Source organism: Oncorhynchus clarkii, chromosome 12 (genome assembly GCF_045791955.1).
Source record: "Oncorhynchus clarkii lewisi isolate Uvic-CL-2024 chromosome 12, UVic_Ocla_1.0, whole genome shotgun sequence".
Taxonomy (NCBI): Eukaryota; Metazoa; Chordata; class Actinopteri; order Salmoniformes; family Salmonidae; genus Oncorhynchus; species Oncorhynchus clarkii.
This window is the reverse complement of record NC_092158.1, coordinates 79,263,817-79,291,060: the sequence shown is the minus strand read 5'-3', so window position 1 is coordinate 79,291,060 and position 27,244 is coordinate 79,263,817. Positions and strand designations below refer to the sequence as shown.

The window sequence follows — 27,244 nt, the reverse complement described above, 5'->3', positions numbered from 1 at the left end:
TCAACATGTTCCACAGAAAAACTTGGTCACAATTTGTTTAATAAAATACAATGGAGAAATAACAGCTCTGACTTCATGTTTTCAGACTTTTCTGAATCATTTCTACATTGAAATAGAGTAGCAAAACAACACAGTGTGAAACTGCTGCTGGTCAAACCACAGACATTTCAGTGTAAACTTTGGGCTGTTAGAAAACAGACTTTTTCAATATCAATATTTTAACCCAAGTTCCACCCGATATGACATTCTGTGAATATTGATATAGTTCAAGGAGTCCAGCTAGACTTTACAGATTTTGCAGATGATTGCTGAATAGCCCTTGCACTCTGTATTCAATACTGAACACAAATATAAACGCAAAATGCAACAATTTTACTGATTTACAGTTCATATAAGGAAATCAATCAATTTAAATAAATTAGGCCCTAATCTAAACTAATCTAATAACGCTGCCGTGCTATCAGGACTCCAGACTGCAACACTTATATCATACAAATCCAATTAAAGCTAGAAGTCTTCAAACGATCCCAAAGTGGGTCAGTCCTAAAGAGAGGCGCGGCTTCACGTGATGGTTCTGACGTTACATTCTGGATGATTCATACGGGGGTCTCTAGGTTCTGATTGCCTGAGGTAGAGTATCTCATGATAAGCCGCAAACCACAGTATCTACCGAGAGAGTTTTAATCTGTATTTTTCGTAGCTCTCTACATACCACCACAGACCGATGCTGGCACTAAGACCGCACTCAGTGAGCTGTGTTCAGCCATAAGCAAATAGGAAAATGCTCATCCAGAGGCGGAACTCCTAGTGGCCGGGGACTTTAATGCAGGGAAACTTAAATCTGTTGAACCAAATTTCTATCAGCATGTTAAATGTGCAACCAGATGGAAAAAACTATAGACCACCTTTACTCCACACACAGAGATACATACAAAGCTCTCACTCACCCTCCATTTGAGCAAATCTCAACATAATTCTATCCTCCTGATTCCTACTGATTAAAGCAGGAAGCACCAGTGACTCGATCTATAAAAAAGCGGTCAGATGAAGCATATGCTAAGCTACAGGAATGTTTTGCTAGCACAGACTGGAATATGTTCCGGGATTCTTCTGATGGCATTGAGAAGTATGCCACATCTGTCACTGGCTTCATCAATAAGTGCATTGATGACGTCGTCCCCACAGTGACTGTACGTACATACTCCAACCAGAAGCCATGGATTACAGGTAACATCCGCACTGAGGAAAAGGCTAGAGCTGCCGCTTTGAAGGAGCGGGACTCTAACCCGAAAGCTTATAAGAAATCCTGCTATGCCCACCGACGAACCATCAAACAGGCAAAGCATCAATACAGGACTAAGATCAAATCATACTACACCGGCTCCAGCGCTCCTCGGATGTGGCAGGGCTTGCAAACCATTACAGACTACAAAGGAAAGCACAGCCGAGAGTTTCCCAGTGACACGAGACGAGCTAAACTACTTCTATGCACGCTTCGAGGCAAATAACGCTGAAACATGCATGAGAGCACCAGCTGCTCCAGACGACTGTGATCACGCTCTCCGCAGCCGATGTGAGCAAGACCTTTAAACAGGTCAACATTCACAAGGCCAGACAGAATACGAAGACGTGTACAACGAGCATGCGCTGACCAACTGGCAAATGTCTTCACTGACATTTTCAACCGCTCCCTGTTCAAGTCTCTAATACCAACATGTTACAAGCAGACCACCATAGTCCCTGTGCCCAAAAACACTAAGGTAACCTGCCTAAATGACTACCGACCAATAGCACTCACGTCTGTAGCCATGAAGTGCTTTGAAAGGCTGGTCATGGCTCACATCAACAACATTATCCCTGTAATCTCTATTGCACTCCACACTGCCCTTTCCCACCTAGACAAAAGGAACACCTATGTGAGAATGCTATTCATTGATTACAGCTCAGCATTCAACACCATAGTCCCCTCAAAGCTCATCATAAGCTAAGGACCCTGGGACTAAACATCTCCCTCTGCAACTGGATCCTGGACTTCCTGACAGGCCGCCCCTAGGTGCAAGGGTAGGTAACAACACATCTGCTATACTGATCCTCAACACAGGGCACCTCATGGGTGTGTGCTCAGTCCCATCCTGTACTCCCTGTTCACTCATGACTGCAGGGCCAGGCACAAATCCAACACCATCATTAAGTTTGCCGTTCAACTGTTCTGCCTTATTATTATTCGACCATGCTGGTCATTTATGAACATTTGAACATCTTGGCCATGTTCTGTTATAATCTCCACCCGGCACAGCCAGAAGAGGACTGGCCACCCCCCATAGCCTGGTTCCTCTCTAGGTTTCTTCCTAGGTTTTGGCCTTTCTAGGGAGTTTTTCCTAGCCACCGTGCTTCTACACCTGCATTGCTTGCTGTTTGGGGTTTTAGGCTGGGTTTCTGTACAGCACTTTGAGATATCAGCTGATGTACGTAGGGCTATATAAATACATTTGATTTGATTTGATTTGACACAACAGTGGTAGGCCTGATCACCAACAACGACGATGCAGCCTATAGGGAGGAGGTGGTGCCAGGACAACAACCTCTCCCTCAATGTGATCAAGACAAAAGAGCTGATTGTGGACTACAGGAAAAGGAGGACCAAGCACACCCCCATTCTCATCGACGGGGCTGTAGTGGAGCAGGTTGAGAGCTTCAAGTTCCTTGGTTTCCACATCTCCAACAAACTAACATGTCCAAGCACACCAAGACAGTCATGAAGAGGGCACGACAAAACCTTTTCCCCCTCAGGAGACTGAAAAGATTGGTCATGGGTCCTCAGATCCTCGAAAGGTTTTACAGCTGCACCATCGAGAGCACTGGTTGCAATCACTGCCTGGTATGGCAACTGCTCGGCCTCCGACCGCAAGGCACTACAGACTAACCGGTGCAACTACAGACTAACCGGTGCCCCCGCACATTGACTCTCTACCGTTACCACCTGTATATAGTCTCGCTATTGTTATTTTACTGCTGCCCTTCAATTACTTATTCCTTATATTTCTTATTTGTATTTTTTAAATTGCATTGTTGGTTAGGGACTTGTAAGTAAGCATTTCACTGTAAGGCTGTTGTATTCGGCACGTGGGGCGGCAGGTAGCATAGTGGTTAGAGCGTTGGACTAGTAACTGAAAGGCTGCAAGATCGAATCCCCAAGCTGACAAGATAAAAATCTGTCGTTCTGCCCCTGAACAAGGCAGTTAACCCACTGTTCCTAGGCCGTCATTGAAAATAAGAATTTGTTCTTAACTGACTTGCCTAGTTAAATAAAGGTAAAATATATATTTTTAAATGTGACTAATAAAATTTGATTTGGTAGAGTGGCCAGACAGAAGTCTCTCCTCAGTTAAAGGCACATGACAGCCTGCTTGGAGTATTCCAGAAGGCACCTAAAGACTCTCAGACCATGAGAAACAAGATTCTCTAGTCTGATGAAACCAAGATTGAACTCTTTGGCCTTAATGCCAAGTGTCACATCTGGAGAAAACCTGGCACCATCCCTACAGTGAAGCATGGTGGTGACAGCATCATGCTGTAGGGATGTTTTTCAGCAGCAGGGACTGGGAGACTAGTCCGGATCGAGGGAAAGATGAATGGAGCAAAGTACAGAGAGATCCTTGATGAAAACCTGCTCCAGAGCACTCAGGACCTCAGACTGGGGTGAAGTTTCACCTTCCAACAGGACAACGACCCTAAGCACACAGCCAAGACAATGCAGGAGTGGCTTTGGGACAAGGATCTGAATGTCCTTGAGTGGCCCAGCCAGAGCCCGGTCTTGAACCTGATTGAACATCTCTGGAGAGACTTTAAAATAGCTGTGCAGCAATGCTCCCCATCCAACCTGACAGAGCTTGAGAGGATCTGCAAAGAAGAACGGGAGAAACTCTACAAATACAGGTGTGCCAAATTTGTAGCGCCATACCCAAGAAGACACAAGGCTATAATCGCTGCCAAAGGTGCTTTAACAAAGTACTCTGTAAATACTTATGTAAATGTAATATTTAAGTTTTTCATTCTTAATACATTTGCTTTAAAAAACTATTTTTGCTTTGTCATTATGGCGTATTGTGTGTAGATTGATGAGGGGAAAAACCTATTTAATCAATTTTAGAATAATGCTGTAACGTAACAAAATGTGGAAAAAGTGAAGGTGTGAATACTTTCTGAATGCACAGTATAGTGTACGTCTGCTGCAGAGGAACAAGAGAGAGCCTTAGAACTGCTCAAAAGATGTTGGCACACCATTTAAAAAGAAGATGGAGAACAAGCTATAGGATGAGAAATACCAGAGTTTTGTCGCAGATAGAGCTGATTATTTCATTTATTTTTCACCAATTGATACTTGAAGTCACAGGATCGATATTAAATTGGCATACTCTACTGTATAGATTTTTCCCCCATCCCTACTTTAAAGCCTGGTCACCTCTGCCAACACAAGTGACAGAGGACCAAGTACCCAAACACAATGGAACAATAAGAGCCGATAGAGCGTGCGACTGATGTGGTGTATTCAAATCAACATACATACATCCTGTTAGCACTCAAAATAACATCCTATAACAAAGGCCTATAATCCTACCAGCTAAACATTACTTCACCACCTGTGTATATTGGTATTTTGGCTTACTAGATCAGGTTACTAGATCGTTTTTGCAAAGGAACAGCTGCTTGCTACTGGCAACTGATCCTCTAGCCTACATCATTTATTCCATTTCCCTGCCATACATGTGCACCCCCTGTTTTTCAATGCCAATTTTCTGTGCATCCGAGCATCGTGAGCTACACACACGCAGGTAGCCTAGTGGTTAGAGCGGGCCAGTAACCGAAAGGTTGCTAGAGCTGACAAGGTAAACATCTGTAGTTCTGCCCCTGAACAAGGCAGTTAACCCACTGTTCCTAGGCCGTTATTGTTCATTAGAATTTGTTCTTAACTGACTTGCCAAGTTAAATAAAGGTTAAATAAATAAATACAAATAAAATAAACAAATAAAAATGATTGCTTGCTGAACGCTTTGAGAGCCCATCCCCCTTCAACAGTGTGTTCTTAGAACAGGTTGTTCCTAACATCACCCATTCACACCCATGCATCATCACTTACACCTCTGGGGCTGTGAGAGCAACACACCAGCTCAGTATCACAGCCGCCGGGGGACTATATATATTCTCTTTTGCTGTCGTTCTCCTAGTAGTGTTAGACATACAGGGGAATTTAGGGGGAAATTCTAAGTAAACACATACAGTGACAGGACTCTAATATTACTTTCTGGACTCTTAAATAACTGACAGAGTTGAGAGGGAGCTGAATTGCTGGGGGGCACCGAGCCATCAGTAAACACAAGTTTCGGTCTGGAAAGGACAGGACTTTTGAAAGGGCCAAAAAGTAACAGAAATGAGGCCAGACTAAGCGAGGAAACGTAGAACATTCAACTAAACAGGAGATTAATTAAACTAGATTTGACCTTCAGGTTGAATGTCTGGAGCCCAGGGAGGACTTTTTTTATTTGACAACTTCCTGTATGTGACAACTCTGCACCAGAAAATATATAAAACATGCCTTTGGATGACAGAGATGATGACTTGAGACAACAGTGCGAAGCAAGGCTGCTAGATTAAGCTAAAGGCATACACTTTCTACCCAACTCCACTCACCATTAGTAATAGGCATCACATCTGCCTTGAGAAGCAGCCTGGATGTTTTGTCTAGCTACCAGTTCCTCAACTTCTTCATAAGATCTTCAAAAAGGGAAGGTTTTCACCCTAGTTTTCACCCTAGTCATGAAACGTGAGAAACTGTGATAAGACTACTACAGACAGTCTCAATCCCATTTAGCACAATAGTACTCAAATGAGATGGCAATCACTCTATAACCCCCTCATATCACAATGCTGCCATAATGCTACTGAAAATTACAATAATTCAGAGAACAGCACATCAGTAATCAACGCTGTGAATAATGATGAGGTTAATAAGGCACAAATCCCTGCTCATTAAATAATTGTATCTGTTGTATCATAGCAACGTTTTATAATCACAGCACAGTGAGTGAGTGAGCGAGCGAAGCCAGCTAAAGTAGATGGCCAATTCCACGGTAACAGAGACTTTTCACTTTCAAATGTATGCAAAACCAAAACCAGTGACTGCAACGTTTAAAATAAATAAATAAAACATTGTAATGAGGCTCTTTCAAGTGAATAATTGAGTATGACAGCTGAGTGCAAATCAAATCAAATGTCGCAAAATGCTTGTTTCTCTAGCGCCAACAGTGCAGTAATATCTAACAAGTAATATCTTTCACAACAATGCACACAATACACACAAATCTAAAGTAAAGGAATGGAATTAAGAATATATAAATATTTCGACGGGTAATGTCAGAGCGGCATAGACTAAGAGACAGTAGAATAGGATAGAATACCATATGTACATGAGTAATGAGATGAGTAATGCAAAATATGTAAACATTATTAAAGTGACTAGTGTGCCATTGCATGTAATATAGCAGGAGGGTCCACCCATGAAGACACACAGACAGACTCCTTATCTGAGCTTTGAAGACAGAAGTCCTCCAGAAGAGAACTTTAGTGGAGAGGAAAGAGACTACAAAGCCAGCTGGTGAAGGAGGGAGGGCAATGGGAAAATAAAGCCCTCTCTGCACAACACACTCATTGCCATTCCATGCAAATTCTCACTCAGTGTCTATGTGGCTTAACGAGAGCCTAAGTGGCCATGAGGGTGATTTGAGAGAAAGCCTCCCACGCCACGGCCAGTTGAGGGCGTACGTAGTGGGGCTCCCAGGTCCAGGCCGCCTCACACAGGACCAAAGGGAGAGATGAAAGAGCCACTCGACTTGGTCCTCAGTGCCAGACACGTGAGCTGGGCACTGGGATACACCAATCTATGGAATGACCCCTATGATGAGCAATCCCACTGAGTGATGCAATACCCTCTCAATGTAAGGGGAACTCCCACTGTGACTCTGGCTTAACTGGGACACAGCAGGATGACAGAGACATAGAGATAAATTGCATGCAAGACAAATTGCATAAAAATGCATTGGGATTTGACTAAGTCAAAGAAAGGATCCTTCAACAAATTCCTATAAACAGTTTAGCGATTAACACAGACGTTTCCAGGACAGAATCCCTTTTACAGCGCTGTTACAACAACCTCCACTTTACCTGTTCAATCAGCTGTTCATTTGGATTGGCTATTAGAAATACGGATGCATTGACAATTCTCTAATGGAGATCAAATCATGCATATTTAACAACATTTTCTTTTACAGATCTCTATGCCATTTTCTCTGAGACAGTGACACAGTACCGGCATTTCCTCGAGTGGTGTGGTTCATTTGAGACCACAACCTTTCGAAACGTGCTGACCGTTTGGGTCCGGCGGGTCACAGAACGATGAGCATCAAGTAACTAACCGGGATCCTGTGGGAGGTGGAGGGCTGAGCTCGACTGACCACACAGACTGCTGGAAAGGTTTACAGGAAAAGCTAGGGTCTTACTGGAGAATGAGTAGAGCTGCTTTATAAAAAAACTGAGCTCTTGAAGGCACTCTCTCACACTGAGCTGAGGAATGGAGAGCAGAAGGACACAGAAGCCTGATAACCACTTGATAACCAGGCTGTGGTAAAGAAGTAGCTGTATCCATAGATAGATACTGTACGAAAGAGTACATATGTGTATGTCTATCAATAGCTCAAAGTACAGTATGTACTAAGGCAGAAGCCATACTCACAAAGATATTGGAATGTATCACACAATGCATCAAACATGCAAGCTCCCTTGTCAACACCTTTCGTAGGCATAAAAGCAAGTGAGCTTTCAATAAATTCATTCTGCCGTGCTCACTCAAGGTCCTAAGTGTTGTAAAAGATGAGTGGTTAGTTGCCGGTCCTTTATGATCAGCATGGCATACCAATGATGTCATATAAGAAATGAACATGCAACTTGTGTTATCTTAATTTGATCTCTTGTTGCAGAGAATGTGGAATGCAAACTTGTACTGTTTGAGGTTTAAAAAGGCTTACAAAAGTTTGTAATTTCCACTTAACAATTTCAAACTTGATTTGCCCTAACAAAAAATGTATCAACCCCAACAAAAATGGCCATTAATTATAATCATTCACATTTCCTGTTGGTGCAGGATTCATTTTCCTACTGTGAGAAACAGGTCAAATTAAGATCTGTACATACATATTGCATAAAAGAACAGTCAACATAGATTCTATAGTACACAAACACATAGGCTGATTTAACAATCCCATACACAGAGCAGACAATTGCTTGTTTGTGTGCAAAAGGTCTTATGAAAGTATATCATGGGTATACGAAAATCATGGGTATACGAAAATCATGGGTATACGAAAATCATGGGTATACAAAAATCATCTCACTGCAAACAATGCATCCTACATACACCTGCTGGTTTGGGCTCACTCCTATACATCACCTCCCTCCTTCGCAATGGGATTCTGTCATTTGCATGAGTCTTTCTGATTGGCTGCTTTGAATTCACTCAAAGAGACACTCCACTCTCCTGATTGGACGAGAGCAGGAGGGGGCTTGGAATCTCTGATTGAGAAAGACCATAAATAGCATGCACAGGCAACCAGACATACACAGATGCAACTGCCAGCTACTCTCAGTGATTTACTACTACAACCTACCACACTGTCCCTGTTCACTGACTAACTCCAGCAGCTTCTGCAGCAGAGTCCAACTTCTCCATCCTCTCAAAAGGATCAAGGAGAGTTAAAATTCTGATTTTGTTACCAAATAAGTCTTCAAAAAGAAGACAGAGGAAGAGAGAGAGACAGTGTTAGAGGAAGTGTGTCAGAGGAAGTCATCATGTCTCTAGAAGTGAAGGAGAAGACGGAGGTGCGTCTGGTGTTCCTGGGGGCGGCCGGCGTGGGGAAGACGGCCCTGATCAGCCGCTTCCTCCAGGACACATTCGAACCCAAGCACCGGCGCACCGTGGAGGAACTGCACAGCAAGGAGTTCGACATCGGAGGGGCCAAGGTCACCATCCACATCATGGACACCAGCGGCAGCTACTCCTTCCCGGCCATGAGGAAGCTCTGCATTCAGAACAGTGACGCGTTTGCCCTTGTGTACGCCATCAATGACCCTGACTCCCTGGAGGCTGTCAAGAGCCTGCGAGATGAGATCCTGGCGGTCAAAGAAGACAAGTTCACACCCATCGTGGTGGTCGGCAACAAGACGGACCGGCATGGCGAGCGGACGGTGTCCAGCGAACACGTGCTGTCCACTGTGGAGCTGGACTGGAACAACAGCTTCTTGGAGACGTCTGCCAAGGAGAACAACAACGTACTGGAGGTGTTCAGGGAGCTGCTGCAACAAGCCAACCTGCCCAGTCGGCTGAGCCCCGCACTGAGACGACGCAGGGAGACCTTCCCGAAAGACGGCAACAAACGCCCCCCCATGAACAAGACCAACAGCTGCCTCATTTCCTAAGGCAGAGGGGCTGGAGGGGTCTGACAGACAGACAAAGACAGACAGGGGACAGAGAGGCTGAGGATGGGGACCCGAAGCTGGGTCATTGTTACAGACAAGCACAGTGGTGTTGAATGTGCTACTACTGCTGCTGCTATAAACCGTGCTGCTGAGTTGGAGTCTGACGGCTTCAATTCCCTGTAAGCCTCCTCATCTAACCATCCTAAGTATCTCCACCACAGCATTTCCACTGAAGTAGAGGAAAGGAACACTGACTGTTAAAGGGGAAGCGGAACTAATGACATCACACAGGTGCGGGACATTGATAAAGCTGAAACTAAATGAAAAAAGTGCACTGAATGTCCTGAATGTGGTGGTGTCATTGTTAAAAATATACTGTGACAGTGCAAAAGTGGCAATGAGCTTACTTTGTCAAGTTTTCAATCTATGTCCTACTATGTTACTGTTGTGTTTGCCTTTTGTAAGTTTTGACGGTGTTCACTTGCAATAACTGTGAAGATAGACAGTTGTGACTAATTGGGCAAAAGCTGCATTTGGACATTGTGTCATGAGAGCTTTTTTATTCATCAAGTGAAGTTTCTTTGTGACAAATCTTTATTTTGCTTGTCATGGCAACAAAGCATAGTATGTTCTGAGTCAACTATGGTTGCGTTCCTCATTCTATGATACCAATTTGTTGTTTGGCAATATTCATATGCACTTGGAGTTATTTTGCACAGATATCATTATTTATTAAAAAACGTACAAAATGTGTTAAAATATAAATTATATAGAGTGTATTGTTTTTCTATGAATATTTGAAGTACATGTTGATGATTAAATCATGTTTATTCACCAAAACAGTATAACAAATACGTTATGGCTTTATTACTTGTTGTATATATATATTGTCTATTCATGATAAATAAAATATTATTATATATCAAAGTATTAGTCATGGTCATTTTCGGTGGACTCATTTTGGCACGTGCTTACTGGAAAAGAAAGTGCAATAAACTAATGGCCAAGTAATAACACATCTGGTATGAGGTGTGACAAGGACTTATTTATCATGCAAACATCAAATCTCTTTACCCAAGTCAAAACTCAACAAGCCAGAGACTGTATAACAGACTAGCCAGAGATGATATTTAGAACAACTTACAAAGCAATACCCCCAAAAATCTGTCCATTTCCAGTATGATTACAGCAGAGATCTGGCCAAGCTCTGGAATAAATAAAAATAACATAAACAAGCATACAATCAACAAGACACAAATGTGGTTATGCTGACAATAAAATCAGCTTCAGTACCAGGGGTGTAGAATCATCCCAAAACATATCAGTATCACAAATCCACTTCCTCAAAATTCACTTCCTCCCAAAACCGTCAACAGGTATCTTACCTCTTCAAGCATCTTCACCATCCTACCCATGCTAGATTACGGAGATGCAATTTGTAGATCGGCAGGTAAAGGTGTTCTCGAGCGGCTAGATGTTCTTTACCATTCGGCTATCAGATTTGCCACCAATGCTCCTTAAAGGACACATCAGTGCACTCTATGCTCCTCTGTAAACTGGTCATCTCTGTATACATGTCGCAAGACCCACTGGTTGAAGCTTATTTATAAAACCCTCTTAGACCTCACTCCCCCCTATCTGGGATATCTACTGCAGCCCTCATCCTCCACATTCAACACCCGTTCTGCCAGTCACATTCTGTTAAAGGTCCCCAAAGCACTCACATCCCTGGGTCGCTCCTCTTTTCAGTTCGCTGCGGCTAGTGACTGGAACAAGCTGCAAAAAACACTCAAACTGGACAGTTTTATCTCCATCTCTTCATTCAAAGACTCAATCATGGACATTCTTACTGACAGTTGTGGCTGCTTTGCGTGATGTATTGTTGTCTCTACCTTCTTGCCCTTTGTGCTGTTGTCTGTGCCCAATAATGTTTGTACCATGTTGTGCTGCTACCATGTTGTGTTGCTACCATGTTGTTGTTGTCATGTTGTGTTGCTACCATGCTGTGTTGTCATGTGTCGCTGCCTTGCTATGTTGTCTTAGGTCTCTCTTTATGTAGTGTTGTGGTGTCTCTTGCCGTGATGTGTGTTTGGTCCTATATTCAATTTTTTATCCCAGCCCCCGTCCCCGCAGGAGGCCTTTTGGTAGGCCATCATTGTAAATAAGAATGTGTCCTTAACTGACTTGCCTAGCTAAATAAAATATTAAATTAAAATGTTAAAATGTCACCAGTTACAGTAAGTTGTCTCACATTACCCTCTAGTGGTAGGCCTATATGTTTTTGACATTGCTAGTCTGTCACACAACGCACCTTGAAATCTATGGGGAAACCTGTTAGTTAATACAAAACCTGGCCAGAGCAGAAATAAAATACTAGGGAACCTCTCACTGTGCCAGACAAAAGACCATTGTTTGTGCAGCTCGGCAGGATGTCAACTTGTTCCTCCAATGCCCAGATCATTGACATGGCTAGTAACAGAAACCATTCTGCAGGGAATCATGTCTAGGTTCCATATGAAAAGAGTGTGAAATTCTCACATAAGGATCTACTTTCCTGATCAATGCATCATTAACCTGACACTGCCACAAATAATGTCAGTTATATAATATGGTTGCATGGACATTAGCTATCTATGTGAACTTCCTGTAACTATCTGTATCAACAATTACCAGCAGATAATGTTTCCATAGTAACAATCAGAATCCAGTATAAGTGTACTTAATGAAAGTTAAGACTGTAACAACTGTGCGCTAGTGATAATTCTAATATATAGTACTGTGCACACACATAAATATGTTTCCCCTTTCCAACCACACACAGAGACATGGTGCATTGTTTCCCTCTGCCCAGACGAGGAAGTGACCTATGATCTGTGACACTCTAGTTCCTCTTTGGGTCCTGTTTAAACACACAGCTGTCGATGCACCAGCTAGTTCACACCATCAACACTCACCGACAGAGACCCACACTCAGGTGCGTACCACTCTCTCCGGGGTTGGAAGGGCTTCTGTTTACCATCTATCAAAACTTAAATGTACAATTTATTTTATAGGTGATGGGCCTACTTACAGCTCCTAAATATTATGCATGCAAATTATTTTCTGTGATCCAAGACTTCAAAGGGCCAACATCAGAAGTCAGCACTTCTAGTTAAGAGATTCTATTACTAGTCTATAATTTCTTTGTCATACCTTTTTACAGTTCTTAGGAGTGGTGGTGAAGAATTTTAGCATGTGCATCCTTACCAATGCCTCCACTGCAAGGGATAAGTTTTCTAGTCCGTCTCTGCCCCTCGACTTGGTCAAAGCTCCTCAGTGATGAGTAGAAACCTGAGAGGTTTGGAACAAGTAAAGGGTCCCTGACTTCATCTGAAGAAGTTGTCTCACTGTACTGTCCACTCACTGCATTAGGTATCTATACTACTACAACACAAACCAGAAGTAATGTTCTCTGATCAAAGCGTAGATAAACCTCAATGGTATTTTCCCCTGATGAAGTATAACAACTGACAATATTGGGATTGTATGATGGTCAAATAATTGTGTAACTGCAAATCAATAGTTCTGGGATCTGATGAAGTTTGACCTGAATAATGTGAAGGGTTCATTTTAACAGAAGAGTAAATTGATTGTTAAGACTAGAGATACTACAATTCTCCAGAATAAAATGTAACTGGTTACATTATTAAACACATAACAATTTTGTTCACCAATAAAAAGTCTGGCAAAAACAAATGAAGCCAAATGTTTATTTTAACTTACAAAAAATTGGATGCAGACACCAATTATTCGATTAAATCATAAACTCATAAAATAGGCTACATCAAGATCAGACAATGAGAGTGAAGTAACAAATCAATGTGCTATCGGAAGACATGGATATGAGTTGGCATAGCAACAGCTATTTCTCTCCAAGAAGGACCTTTCCTCATGTCTGTACCACACAGGTATAGTTAGCGGTTTACAATTAGCACATCCTACAGGATAACAAAGGAACGAATGTCAACAACAAAAGTAACAAAGAATGGTAAAGAGAAAGTTCTGCCGAACGGAATGCAACACATTTACATTTGCAGACTTTGCTGTACCAGAGACATAGGCACAAGCATTAAGAGCGCTTTTTCTTCACATACATTATGAATTTGCCTCAGAAACATATCTCCCTGAGCTTAAAGCTCCAACAGAGGGTTCAGACACTACTTCCCTTGAACATCAGTTTGACTATTAGTCCACATCTTTTCATAGGGGACACTAAATGGTAAAGGGTCACGATTACAATTTCTATATTCAAAACCATGACCTCAGCATGGACACATAATGCATATATTGTCAGTATTTCTGAATGTCAATGAGAAGCAACAAGACTATATAGGAAAGTCTACTTCAGAGTCAGGATGTCATATCCCCCTTTAATATAAAAGGTTATATCCATTCAGATATAGTTTGCCCAACGATCTGTGGCAATCATGACATTTGTTAGTTACACAGAGAACAGTTGACTGACTGGACCAATACAGTAACAATGACTAGGACAGTGTTTGGGATTCAAACATGGTGGGTCAAAATGTCCTAATCTGTGGCCTAATGTGTGGTGGTAGACAATACATGTGGTCTTATTAGATGTATTTGGTGAGTCAGCCTGAATTCACAAGGCTTAGGTGTCACACAGAACTGGTTGGGAGCTGCTGTACTAGGGTTCCTTTAGCTTTGTTCTCAGTAGGTTTTGCATTAACACACCTGCATCTAAATGCAAAGCAGTCACAGTGCTCGGTAGGCCTGGAGGGCCAGGGGTGTGGGGGGAATTGATTCAAGCAATAAGTGATGTTATTGGGAAGATACTTAAAAAGAGTGAAATAGGGTCAACCTCCTTCATAACGGAGAACTGAAGAAAAAGCCATCATTAGATATGTTGACAGTGGCTAGACCAGGGGTGAGCAATCATTTTGGCTCGAGGGCCACATCGGGATTTCAACATTTATCAGAAGGCCGCACAGATTTTTTTCAAAAGCAATTTGTGGGCCAGAAAAAGGTCAGTTTGAAAAAAATATCAGTCTATTATAATATCTACATACTTTTTATCTAGCTTCAGACGTTCAAGAGTGGCCTGGAGTTTTTGACCCAAAATAATATATATTTTTCCCACCCCTGGGCTAGACAAGGAAAGCTAGTTATCATAACACTCACCCTACACCTTTTACTCAGGTGGGAAAAACAGTGAACAGTGAACCAACAAAATAACAAATCCCTTCATATCTTGAAGTATGGAGGAATTAAAAAATACATCAAAACTACCATGGAGGTGAGGTACAGTAATTCATGCATTGCTGGTTTGCCAGACCTTAGCATAGTAAGGCAAAAAAAAAAAAATGACCTGACAACAAATATGCACGTTAAATCAACCTTTTAGTATTGCTCAACTTTTTGTTTCTTTTATCGCTTTTATTGAGCAACTCCATGTTATGTTTCGGGCACTAAAAGCTGATGAAAATGCATTTTATTGGTTTGTAAGAGGGGATATGATGACGGTACTCCCCCTCGTCCTAGTCATCAGAACTAGGCTGTGTGTGAAGGTGCAGACAACAGGGACAGTATGCATTTCTAGCACTGTGGAGAGAGGAGGGGAGCATAGCGTGTATACCACCGGTTTTCTCCTAACACCTCACCTAGCACAAACTCAACCCTGTCTCTGGCCCTAGTCGTCCACCGTGATGTTGCGGAACAGGTAGGCCATGGACTCCCCGTTGTGGATACGGCGGATGGCCTCGGCCAGGATCATACTGACGTCCACTGTCTTGATCTTGGGACACTGGAGCTTCTGTACCTCGTGAGGGACGGTGTTAGTCACCACCACCTGGGGGGCAGACAGACAGGGCACAGAGGAGGAAACACCATAATGAAGGTTGGCCGTGTGCAGGAGATCACCTGCTGGGTGTCCACGAACAGTGTTGATGTTACATGTAGAATCGCTTGGAAATAAATATAAAATGATGGACGATGTACTGTGGTCAAAGGCGATAGGACGGCCGGGCCGCCCGCTGCTTTCAACCGTTCGTCGGTGTGGTCTATTTAGTCTCATACCCAGACTGAACTGTGCCTGACTACCATATCTTATAACAGCCTTTATACAGGCGATGAAACATTCCTACGAATCAAGTTGCAATATCTTGCACACAGGTGGTACATAGAAAGTGTTGCCAGTGCCTTTATTTTGTAAAGTGACTGAAAAGCTTTTACGATGAGGAACTGAGCACTTCCCCATTCAAGATGTAGTGATAAATTCAGAACACAGGGCTGCTGTTACAGATGTAGGATCTTAATTTGATCACCCTGTTGCAGGAAATGTAATGCAAGAAATCTAAAACTTGTAGTGTAATTGAAGTTTAAAAAGGCTTCTGAAGTTTGTCATTTCCACTTGATTTTCCCCTCATGAAAAATTTATCAACCCCTCAAAAAACATCTATTAATTATAATCCACATAATAATTCACATTTCCTGTTGCTGCAGGATTATTTTCCTGCTGTAGCAGACTGTCTGAAATGAAGATCCTACATCTGTATCTCACCTCGTCGATGGCGGACTCCTCAATAAGACGGGGGGCATCGGCAGACAGCAGCCCATGTGTAGCCATGATGTAGATCTTATAAGCTCCTCTCTCCTTCAGAATCTCAGCTGCCGCCACAAAGTCCTCCACGTCGTCGATGATGTCATCCTGGGAAAGAACGGCAACCATGGGATTGGAAATGATGTACGCCTGTAGTTCCTTCATCCATAATCTAAGGCTGTCATATTCTGTTATTAAATACAATGTGGCAAAATGTTGCAAATTCATTTCAATTGCCTCATTTTAGCACAGGCCTTGCAGGACAAAACCACAAATGGCCCAAACAAATGGGCACATTTCTTACAACAATGATGGCGATTCTTCCTCCCACATCTCCTACAACAGTGATCGGGGGCTTCTCCTTGGCCATCATTACTGAAAAGGAAGAACGAACTGGTCACTGCTAGTCATCACATACAGTATCCATAGGCATAAACAGTCAAACTAATGAGGATACATCTCAGAGTAGATTGGGTAAAATGGGTTCAAAAGTATGAGCTTTCCAATTTCAATCACTGTTATGATTATGTATTCTTCAATTAATAGTTGATGTTCCATGCAATTCCCCCCCTTCTGGGTAACTGACTCTTTTCAAAATGAGATGTAATTGGGAAATTAGATCAATTCTGTCAATTGTCCCAATTATACCCTTATAGATTTAAATGGAATGCCAAACTCATTCCAGCACAAGGATAATCAAAATGACAGGCTTTTTGCCCAGCATACCCAATCAGACGCTGATATTAAATTGCCTCCACTACACACTGTCTGCTCAGAGCAGACATTTGGCAACAGTTTGCATATGACAATATGCACAACCTAATCTTGTCGTTAATCCATCAAAAACGATAGACGCAGACAAGCACTGATGAGGTAATCACACGCTTACTAATGTTCCAGGTTTGTCTTATTGAACACCACTGTTGTCAGTCAATGGGGGAAGCGCACAATCAGCAGATGGACAATCAGCCAGCCAGAGTGGGGAAGCTGATTGTGGGAGTGGAAGCTAGAGATGAGTAGGGAACACAGGTTCATGCCAGGAACACATTCCTTCCTGGAACACATGCCTTCCTTACAGGGAACCACACACAAGCAATAATAAGCACTGGAACATTTCAGCTTTTCAAAATGCATCAACATCACCACTAGGTCTTAAAACCTTCTGTAGTCTTGAAGAGGTACTACCTAGAATATTTTCAGGTAGAATATAGAAATTAATCAAAATGATCTAGTAAAAACTATAGTTAGGCCTACACATATGTTAGAGATAAACTTGTCTTGGATATATGAGGCAAGAATTGAAAAGCCTGAAGATCTCAGCAATCCTCTCAATGATGCTAGAAGCCAGCATTGCTGAGCTAAGGAATACATATGCTATAATACAACTAATATGTGATAGTCATGGTTTGAGGTATATAATCAGATTTGCATATTCACACCCAAACCAGTAGATGTGTTGTTATTGACATGTAGGGTCCACGTTTGGGATTTACAGTTATTTAAATGTGGGAAGGCCCAAGGTGTGTGACACAGCAGCCCACTGGTTTGTATGGGCAGCAGGGAAGAGGGTGAACACAACATAACCCTGACCTGACCTACTGTGGTGTACTGTACTGTGTGTTCAGCAGCATACACAAGAACAACATGTTGCCACCCACCCAAAAATCTGGATCTTTGCTTTAGATTCTGAAAAAAAGGATTATCCTGTTTCCTCTTCCTATCATGATGTATTAGGCCCACATATCAAAGGCATGCTTAATTAGTATTCAAAACATGCATTTCTGAAGGCCAGGTGTTAATCAGACTCCTTCGGGCGAGGCTTCAATAGGGAAGCATGATGTGTTGATTGGCAAGATGAGTCCGGATGAAAATATAAACATGTATCTGGGAGAAATGGTTCCATTTGTCAGATGATTGAAGAGAGTCTCACAAAGCAACTAACGGAGGGCTTTCAGGCCATCTTGCAGAACAGTCTGAAGTCTCAGCCTCGGACATCGGCACACTGCTGGAGACCTGACTGTGGATCAAGGAAGACATTGATCCATTCCTGATGAGGATCTCATCTACAGTATGCAGTGAGGGTATATAGGCGTCAGTACACCCATTATGGATCTGTAGCGCTGGACCACATCAACTAACTGATCCAGATAATTTGTAATTGGTCCATTGATTGTCTTTGTTATGCTTTCCTCAATCACAACTGAGGACCTTGCACTTAAGACTGTTTGTTGGCAAGATGATTCGAAAACCCTTGATCACTACATGCACGCATTTAGGAACCATTTGGAGAGGAACCATTTGGTGGTCAAAAGGGAATTAAGTTTACGGTCGTACTTGGGAGCTCTATGCCTGGGAACGGAGCTTGTTGTTTGCTGCCAGCTATTATCAACAAATAAACACCACGTTAACACACATCCACAGAGACTGGACATAACAGACTACGAAGACATAAAGCCAGGACTGGGAAAATCCTCTTACATGAAGCAAAATCTTTAAAGCTAACCCGTGAAGAATCCAAAACCATTCCACTAAGCTTATTCATTCAAGAAATGTGTAGGACAGTTTGCAACTGACCCAGGCTTACAATAAGAGGATTTTTTAAGTCAAGGGTAATTAATTAAGTAAATAATACAAATATTATTACAAACACTAAAGCTGAAGGGGGACACAGCCAGTTGGCATAATAAATACTCTGGAGTCATTTGCCAATGACACAAAGCCCAGACAGAAAGTCTGACCATGTTGTCAGACCCGACTGTTTTAACAGCCTTACCGCAAATGTACTGAGAAAATGAGACATCTCCAATATCAAGTGTCATTCTCTCAAAATGAAAAACTAAATGTATGGTCTCTTATTCAAAATGTCATTTTTAAACATGCAAACCATTCTAAAACGATTTGGTATGAATGCCTTTACATTTTAGGGAGGCTAAGGTCGCAACATTAGTAGAGGCAGTGTAAGTGTGGAATTAGAACGTGCAGTAAATAGGCTACACAATTCAAGATCCTTTAAAAATAATGTCAGGTGTTGAAATGGTTATAGCAGAATCATCACCTATGAAGCGGTTAGTGCTGACATTAAATCCATATGATGAGGATTTTGCCATGGATATTTTGGGGGTTTGAAATAATTATTCAAATAATTCAGAGACTTGAACATTTCACACTACACTTAACATATTTGTGGATGCAACCATTGACGAGTACAGGCATCTATGCATCCATCTATATCTTACAGACACAGCCTGACCAACACTAAAGAATTGGGGAAGCTACAGACAAAGATACAGTTTCAATTTGATCTGATGGCAGACTGACGACAACTACACCTGGCTAGTTACCAAGCTATAAGCTATATAGGGCTTCTAGAGAGGTCTTACAAGGCAACTCCAGCCCAGGGTGTCCTGAGGTGTTACGGACACAGGGGGGAGAGTGTCGTCCGTCAGCCATGTCAGACTCTGAACACTGAGCCTCGCCATGCATCACTGCCAGGCCCAAACGCAGTCGCTCTGCATAGGACTGAGCTCTGAAAGACAACAGCAAGAAAACACCGGAGAAATGCAGACACCCTTTTACATTATGTACATTAGATGATCACACTCCAGGCCTCCGTAACTAAATAATATGTTACCTCTTAGCAGCAGACGGTGACTTTGCAACAATAATGGCGTTTCTGTAATCTGGGACCTGAAGGGAAGTGAGAGGAGCCCACATTTGACATTGAATAGGCTGCTGAGTGTAGTTTACTATCTTACAACTTTACTACCAGGCATGGCACATGAGCTACAGTGAGATGGTTACCTCCTCCTGGATGTACTGAAGCAGGAAGGGGGAGGCACGCAGGTTGTCCACTGGAAAACTGAAGAAGCCCTGAATCTCCTTCTGATGTAAGTCCATGGTGATGATGTGAGTTAAACCTGGAAGGAGAAAGAGAGAGGATGAGAAAAGAGACTGAAGAAACAGCAGACTGCTTTTAAGAGAGGGTGCAGAATGAGAAATCAGCCACAGAGGCAAGTTTAAAGGGAAATGTAAAACATTTTCCACTTTGAATTCCTCTCCAGCACAACCCCAACATCAACACGTGAAAATGGCACGTTTCTGTTTTGTAGTAAAAGAAATAGGTGGATACGTGCTTCCAATGACATCATCAACCAATTAGTAGACAATTAGAAGTCAATGCCTACTCATTATTGGTTAGAATCACATGATGCACACCGCTGACGACTTTGGAAACACTTGTCTTCCTCTATAATTTTTTCCACAAAACAAAAAAAGTGCACCATTTTCACATATATTGATGTTGGGGTGGGGCTGCTTACAAATATGAAGTTAAAATATGTAGACATTTTCCTTTAACACAGATGGTCAAGGGCAATGTAAACAAGTAAACTGTTAACACTTGCATACAGGCTGTAATTACCTGCTTTGGCTAGCATGGAAGCCAGCAGCTTGCACACTATGGAACCCCTTTTTCTCATCTTGCACTGCTTGCTGTAGGGGAAATAGGGAATGACCCCAATTATGTTCTTTGCACAGGAGGTCTTAAGGGCGTAGGCCATGACCAGCAGCTCCATGATGGCCGTGTTGACATCTCTGGTTAAAACAAGGGAAAAGTGTCAATAACAAATAATGGTCACATTTATGGTGCAGTCAGTGCAAACTCATGCTGAGCAACTCTCCAGCAGAGGGCAACAGCATTTGCTCAGTACAGCTTGTGCACGCCAAGTCAGATGACAGATAAGAGGATGGCTATTAATAACACTGGTAGCTATTCATATTATGGTAGATGAGCTTGTGCCTGATTTATAGTGTGTGAATCAAACAGGTTTGAATATGGGTAATGCAACCTAACACGTGATATGACTGTGTGAATACCCCTCCTACAACATAGATTGATATGCATAGTCCTAAAGGCTGCACCACATTACACACACAGTATAGGTTTGTGTGTGTGTCCTAGAACAGAAGTGTGGAGGAGATTACATATTTCAGTCTACTCACCTGGGTATGGTCTGGATGATGAAGATAGTTTGGCCACGAACAGATTCCTTCACGTCTACTCTGGTCTCTATCAAGGGTCACATAAAGTTGAATCAACAGCAAGTGTGGGTAAAATGCTAACTTTACACTTACAGCTCCCCAAATGTGCCTAGACTTGTTTATGTCAACTAGGGCATAACACTCAGTTCAGGCATAATTATCAAGCCATTGTAAATACTCATCTGTAACATGTCATGTTTTCCAAAAGAGAAAAATGCTTTGTATCAGGCCAAACAAATAAGTTGTCTTTTGTATTAGCAGAGTAGGCAGAGTGACTGGGTTTCAACTAGGAGTTGGAACTGGTTCAGGGAACAGAACCAATGTTTTTTTTTTTAGGAACAGAATCGGGAACGAACGTGATCTATACTGTTCCGGAACAGAACAGTTATTTTAAAAGTATGGGAACCGGTTAATAACATTATTTTATGTTCCAGGTATTCTTTTCCAGTCCCACAAAAAAATGCAACAAAGTGCCTATGCAAAGCCCTCCCTCTCTCGCTCTCAATTTCAATTTCAGTCCCATCTCGCACCCTACACTTGTCTGTCCAATCCATGTAAATAGCTTGCCTGCTCCATAGCAAGCTATTCTATCCGCACTAATTGGTGGTGATTTAATGTCGAACTAAATGTTTTTAAAAAATCTTCAATTTCAGGAGGTTTAAAAAGGAACAGAAAGGAATGATATAAACCGTTTTTTGGGTTAGAAACAGTTCACAAATTAATTTTGCTGTCGGAACACTGCAAAAGAATGAAAAATAAAATTGATGGTTCTGTTCAGAACTAAATTGATTGGAAAATAATTTTGGTTCCAACCAATGATTTATTCAGTGCATTCGGAAAGTATTCAGACCCCTTCACTTTTTCCACATTTGTTACGTAACAACCTTCATCTAAAATTGATTACATGTTTTTCCCCCCCATCTACACACAATACCCCATAAAGACAAATAAAAAAGTTAACAAATTAGTGTAAATATATTACAAATAAAAAACAGAAATATCACATTTACATAAGTATTCAGACCCTTTACTCAGTAATTTATTGAAGCATCTTTGGCAGCAATTACAGCCCTGAGTCTTCTTGGGTATGATGCTATAAGCTTGGCACACCTGTATTTGGGCAGTTTCTCCAATTCTTCTCTGCAGATCCTCTCAAGCTCTGTCAGGTTGGATGTGGAACGTCGCTGCACAGCTACTTTCAGGTCTCTCCAGAGATGTTCGATCAGGTTCAAGTCCAGGCTCTGGCTGGGCCACTCAAGGACACTTGTCCCGAAGCCCCTCCTGCATTGTATTGGTTTTGTGCTATGGGTTGTTGTCCTGTTGGAAGGTGAACCTTCACCCCTGTGGTTCCAGGTTTCCTCCAGATGTGACGCTTGGCATTCAGGCCAAAGAGTTCAATCTTGGTTTCATCAGACCAGAGAATCTTGTTTCTCATGGTCTGAGAGTCTTTAGGTGCCTTTCGGCAAACTCCAAGCGGGCTGTCATGTGCCTTTTACTGAGGAGTGGCTTCCGTCTGGCCACTCTACCATAAAGGCCTGATTGGTGGAGTGCTGCAGAGATGGTTGTCCTTCTGGAAGGTTCTCCCATCTTCACCGAGGAACTCTGGTGCTCTGTCAGAGTGACCATCGGGTTCTTGGTCACCTCCCTGACCAAGGCCCTTCAACCGGATTGCTCAGTTTGGCTGGGTGGCCAGCTCTATGTAAAGTCTTGGTGGTTCCAAACTTCTTCCAATTAAGAATGATAGAGGCCACTGTGTTCTTGGGGACCTTCAATGCTGCAGAAATGTTTTGGTACCCTTCCCCAGATCTGTACCTCGACACAATCCTGTCTCGGAGCTATACGGACAATTCCTTTGACCACATGGCTTGGTTTTTGCTCTGACATGCACTGTCAACTGTGGGACTTTATATAGACAGGTGTGTGCCATTCCATGTCTAATCAACTGAATTTACCACAGGTTATAGATACATTTGAGTCTCATAGCAAAGGGTCTGAATACTTATGTAAATAAGTGATTTCAGTTTCAAAATTGTAGTACAGTTACAAACATTTCTAAAAACCTGTTTTCACTTTGTCATTATGGGATATTGTGTGTAGATTGAGGAGTTTTTTTAAAATTTTAAAATCAATTTTAGAATATTGGCTGTAACGTAACAAAGTGAAGGGGTATGAATACTTTCCGAATGCACTGTATACCAGTGGAGGCTGCTGAGAGGAGGACGGCTCTTAATAATGTCTGGAATTGAGTCAATGGAAAGGTATCAAACACATGGTTTCCATGTTATTATTCCAATTATTATGAGCTGTCCTCCCCTCAGCAGCCTCCCGTTATATACATAATTGGTTTCAACTCACCTCTATTGGACTCTTGATAGACCACCGACTTGCCCAATTCAACTCCTAGTCGTCTGTGAAAAAACACCAGACAAATCAGTACAAGAGGTATGATGACACTGTGATGTGTCTTAGACAGGACAGAGGCCCTGCATGGAAACTGATCCCACTCTGACTAAGCCTGCTGTACCGCTACCATTTGAAACCCAAGCAAACAAGCAACATGTTGTAATGTGTCACATTGTAATTCAGAGACAGTGGGCCCACTACCTTGCATATCTAGACATGGGAAGAGTTCAGCTAGATCACAGGCACTCGCTCCCTGTTTCAATGTCATTAACAACAGACAGTTCCCAGTTTCACACAGCCGAGACACCCAACATTGTCTCACATTAAATCAATTCCCTTAAGCCTCTGAATGTCATTGTCAACATCTAGCAAATGACCAACTCATAAACCCAATCGATTAATGACAGTAAGCAAGAACCTTGGCTAAATTCAAATGACTTCATCTGTGGCCATGCACCTGCAAACACCAGCATACACATTTTAGCGAGCTAGCTAGCAACATTATCTGGTTAGGTATCTATCATAACACGTACATTTAGCCATAACAATAAAATATACATACTCAGTTATTTTCTTGGCTAGTTCTGTACATGCTGCAGTAGAATTGGCAGAAAAGACCCGATAACCACTTTTTGCGACATTCATTCTGGCAGCTGGTTAGCTAGCACCTGTGTAACCCGCTAGCTAGCTTCTTCTCAAACTAACGTTACCACACTTGCAGCTTGCTAGCAAGCTAAGCTAACTGTTAGGTAGTCATACGAAGAAAGATACAAAAACGTGCGACGTTGATGTTAAAATGCACTTTGTTATTATTAGACCTTATTAAATCCAGTATAAATATAATCTCCCAAGATAGTTATGCTCGTTGAATGAAATAAATTGCTTGCGGCTAGCTCCTCTTTAGCTTTGCTGTCTGTCTGACTGTGTGTGGTTGGCTGGCTGTGCAAGACATGAACAACACCCAAAACAAGAATCCTGAACCGAATCATAATACCAATCGGGTGAAGGTATTTTTTTATTTATTTGACAGCCTGTTATTAGTTGAGTTAGCAATGTATGTATTTTTTGTTGGAAACGGGAGTGTTTTTTAATCAATAAATTATATAGATTCATGCACTGGGAGTCAAATAGCCCAAAGGCTGGCAGACAGCGATATTAAGTCGTTTCATTTCACCGTCCATCTTATTCTAATGTTGTATTTTATTTAACCAGGCAAGTCAGTTAAGAACAAATTCTTATCTAGAATAATGGCCCACCCCAGCCAAACCCGGACGACACTGGGCCAATTGTGTACCACCACCCTATGGGACTCCCAATCACAGCCAGATGTGAGTGCCTGTGCGAGTGCCTGTGATACAGCCTGGATTTGAACCAGGGAATGTAGTGACACCTCTTGCACTTAGACCACTGCGCCACTGGGCTGAATTTATTAGACGTGAATGAGAGGCTTTTAAGAAGCATGACTCTTTGGATAATTTAGTTCATCATTTGCTGGTCCTGCGTGCTCTGGGCATTACTTACTCAAATGAATGAAATTAGTCAAAAGATTTGTTATTTTGACTGAATGAGTTGAAAAGATCAGGAGCTTGCAGGGATTTGTAGTCTTGTATGATGTCTACTTTGATGCTAATTAGCTTTTTTGATTATTTGAGAATAAATAGAGCTGAATATGTTGATAAAACTCAGAGAGAGATTTACATGGTTATCAAAACATCATGCCAATGTTAGCCTACACGAAACACAGCCCTTATTTTAAGTGTTTCTAAAATCCCCTATGGAAAAAACAAATAGTGTAAAAATGATTGGAACCATTTCCCTGTTGATCACTACGTTCACTACGTTCAACTCCACTGTGGGGCTCTATTAGGTTAGGGGGTGAAAAAACAGACTGCTGCAACCTGATTGGCTGAACGCGATACACAACATCCGGGATTAACATTTAGCCACTCTAACAGGGCGGTGGGAAAAGTTTTTTTATAAGAAAAGTACGCATATTTTCCCAATTTTTTCCACCTTCTCTCCATTAAATAAAGCTAATGAGGAAGGTAAAGCCTATGCAGCCTTAATGGAGAATGTTTCAGGTACAAAAAGGTCCACTACGGATATGAATTTATTGCCGGCTGCATACAATGCATTTGGATGGTAAAATGAAATGATTCAATATCGCCATCTGCCGAACTTTGGGCTTGAAGTCAAGAGTTTAGTTGAACATCTGATTTGCTTCTTGCAACAATCATCATGCTGATGTGATGCACTACTGCTGTGTTGACAGGACATCTCTGATCTATCTATCCTACAAAGGATACCAAAAAACAATACATTCATGTTGTCCTTTAGGCTATCTATAAAATAAGCATGGAAACATTTTAGCACCTGTGATGTCTGTGTGTGTGTGGTTCCTATTCATTTGGTTTCGTCTTGCAATTGCTCAAAATAACCTCAAGAGGTCAACAACTGTCAAGTTGTAATCAGACCCGTAAGTCAATCTAAGTAACACAATAAAAAAATGCCTATCAAAATCTGTCACCTCCTAAGGTTGATGTCAGCTAGAGATCTGTTTATTTTTCATTGGATGTGTCTCAATCCACCGCATTTGCCTATGTCGCACTTCCGCATCTGCAGTGAAAGGTGACCAAGCTAGAGCGGTGTTTGTCAGACTATTCTCACAAAATCGTATGTAGATTCCAAACGGTTTGGCCTAGAAAACAATTATAACCCCTCTATGAGAAGATGAGACTCTCATGAACACAATGGTGTTCTCAAACATTTTGGGCGATCTGCCAACTTCTGTCTGTAGCGTCCAAACAGTTTGGGCTACACACTAATATGCCAGGACATAAGGAGAAAGATAAGTGCTGTAGCAAAGATATTTTTTATGTGAAACACTTTGCAAGCCGTGTCTTGTGAGTGTAAGCTAATGCCTACTGAAGACCCTGGAAGATCATTAACATCATGTGGAAAGCAGTCCAGTGTACCAAATTCACAATATCAAGTACAGAGTCACAGTGGCACATGCTTCAGCTTGCACTGCTCACCGCTTGACTAACCTATTCCCCATATATTTTTAATTGACAAGACAACGTCCACACCCAGCAAACCCTCCCTTAATCCTTGGGTATGTGTTCAAGTTCACACTACTTTATTGAGATGACAAATTCCTTTAAGTTTATATCTTGCAAAACATCGATCCCTCTTATATGAGAAAGTACAAATGAAAAACTGTCCTCTCTATGGACATCTTTCATGTTTTACATAGATTTCCTTGATGGAGAAGTTTAGAAGAACTCTTACAGGAATTGGACCTCACAAAGCAAGGTGTTGTACATGCATCAGCTCAAGCTTGTAACCCTTATACAATAGTGATTTTTTGACTCCCATGTAACCTACTTTCTGCTTACACATCCAATCCACAAGTCTCTTGTTGATTAGGTCCCCAACCCCCTCTGTTGTTACTGTATCTATTATTACCAAACCACAAGGATGGAAAGAAGGAGATTGTGAGATAATAAGGTAACTTCTACACCAATGTCAAAGCACAATCTCAAAAGAAAAAGGAGGATCAAACTTAATTCATAACAAGACATGTCTGGAAATAACACTGCCAACAGTAAACAAGCCATGAATTGTCGAGGTTTGTAAATGTGCAACTTGATACTTCAGGGAGTGTACCTGTGG

At 41.9% G+C, this 27,244-nt stretch overlaps 1 protein-coding gene and 1 pseudogene across 2 annotated transcripts; one reads left to right on the top strand and one right to left on the bottom strand.

Moving 5' to 3' along the window:
• The first annotated feature begins 8,673 nt into the window (after window positions 1-8,673).
• LOC139422282 (ras-related protein Rap-2a-like) lies at window positions 8,674-10,211 on the top strand (annotated as a pseudogene).
• A 3,049-nt stretch (window positions 10,212-13,260) lies between these two features.
• On the bottom strand, window positions 13,261-24,546 carry LOC139421419 (phosphoribosyl pyrophosphate synthase-associated protein 1). Of its 2 annotated transcripts, XM_071172295.1 has the most exons (11): window positions 24,132-24,527; window positions 23,522-23,574; window positions 21,128-21,194; window positions 20,547-20,719; window positions 19,928-20,043; window positions 19,758-19,813; window positions 19,507-19,652; window positions 18,461-18,505; window positions 16,431-16,501; window positions 16,088-16,234; window positions 13,261-15,376 (listed from the first exon to the last, which is right to left on the bottom strand). In XM_071172295.1, the coding sequence occupies exons 1-11, from the start codon at window positions 24,212-24,214 to the stop codon at window positions 15,218-15,220; spliced, it is 1,116 nt and encodes a 371-aa protein (XP_071028396.1). In that variant the 5' UTR covers window positions 24,215-24,527; the 3' UTR covers window positions 13,261-15,217. The 2 variants fall into 2 exon arrangements, with proteins under 2 accessions (XP_071028396.1, XP_071028397.1); XM_071172296.1 differs by lacking the exon at window positions 18,461-18,505 and having other exon boundaries at window positions 24,132-24,546.
• Window positions 24,547-27,244: the final 2,698 nt, after the last annotated feature.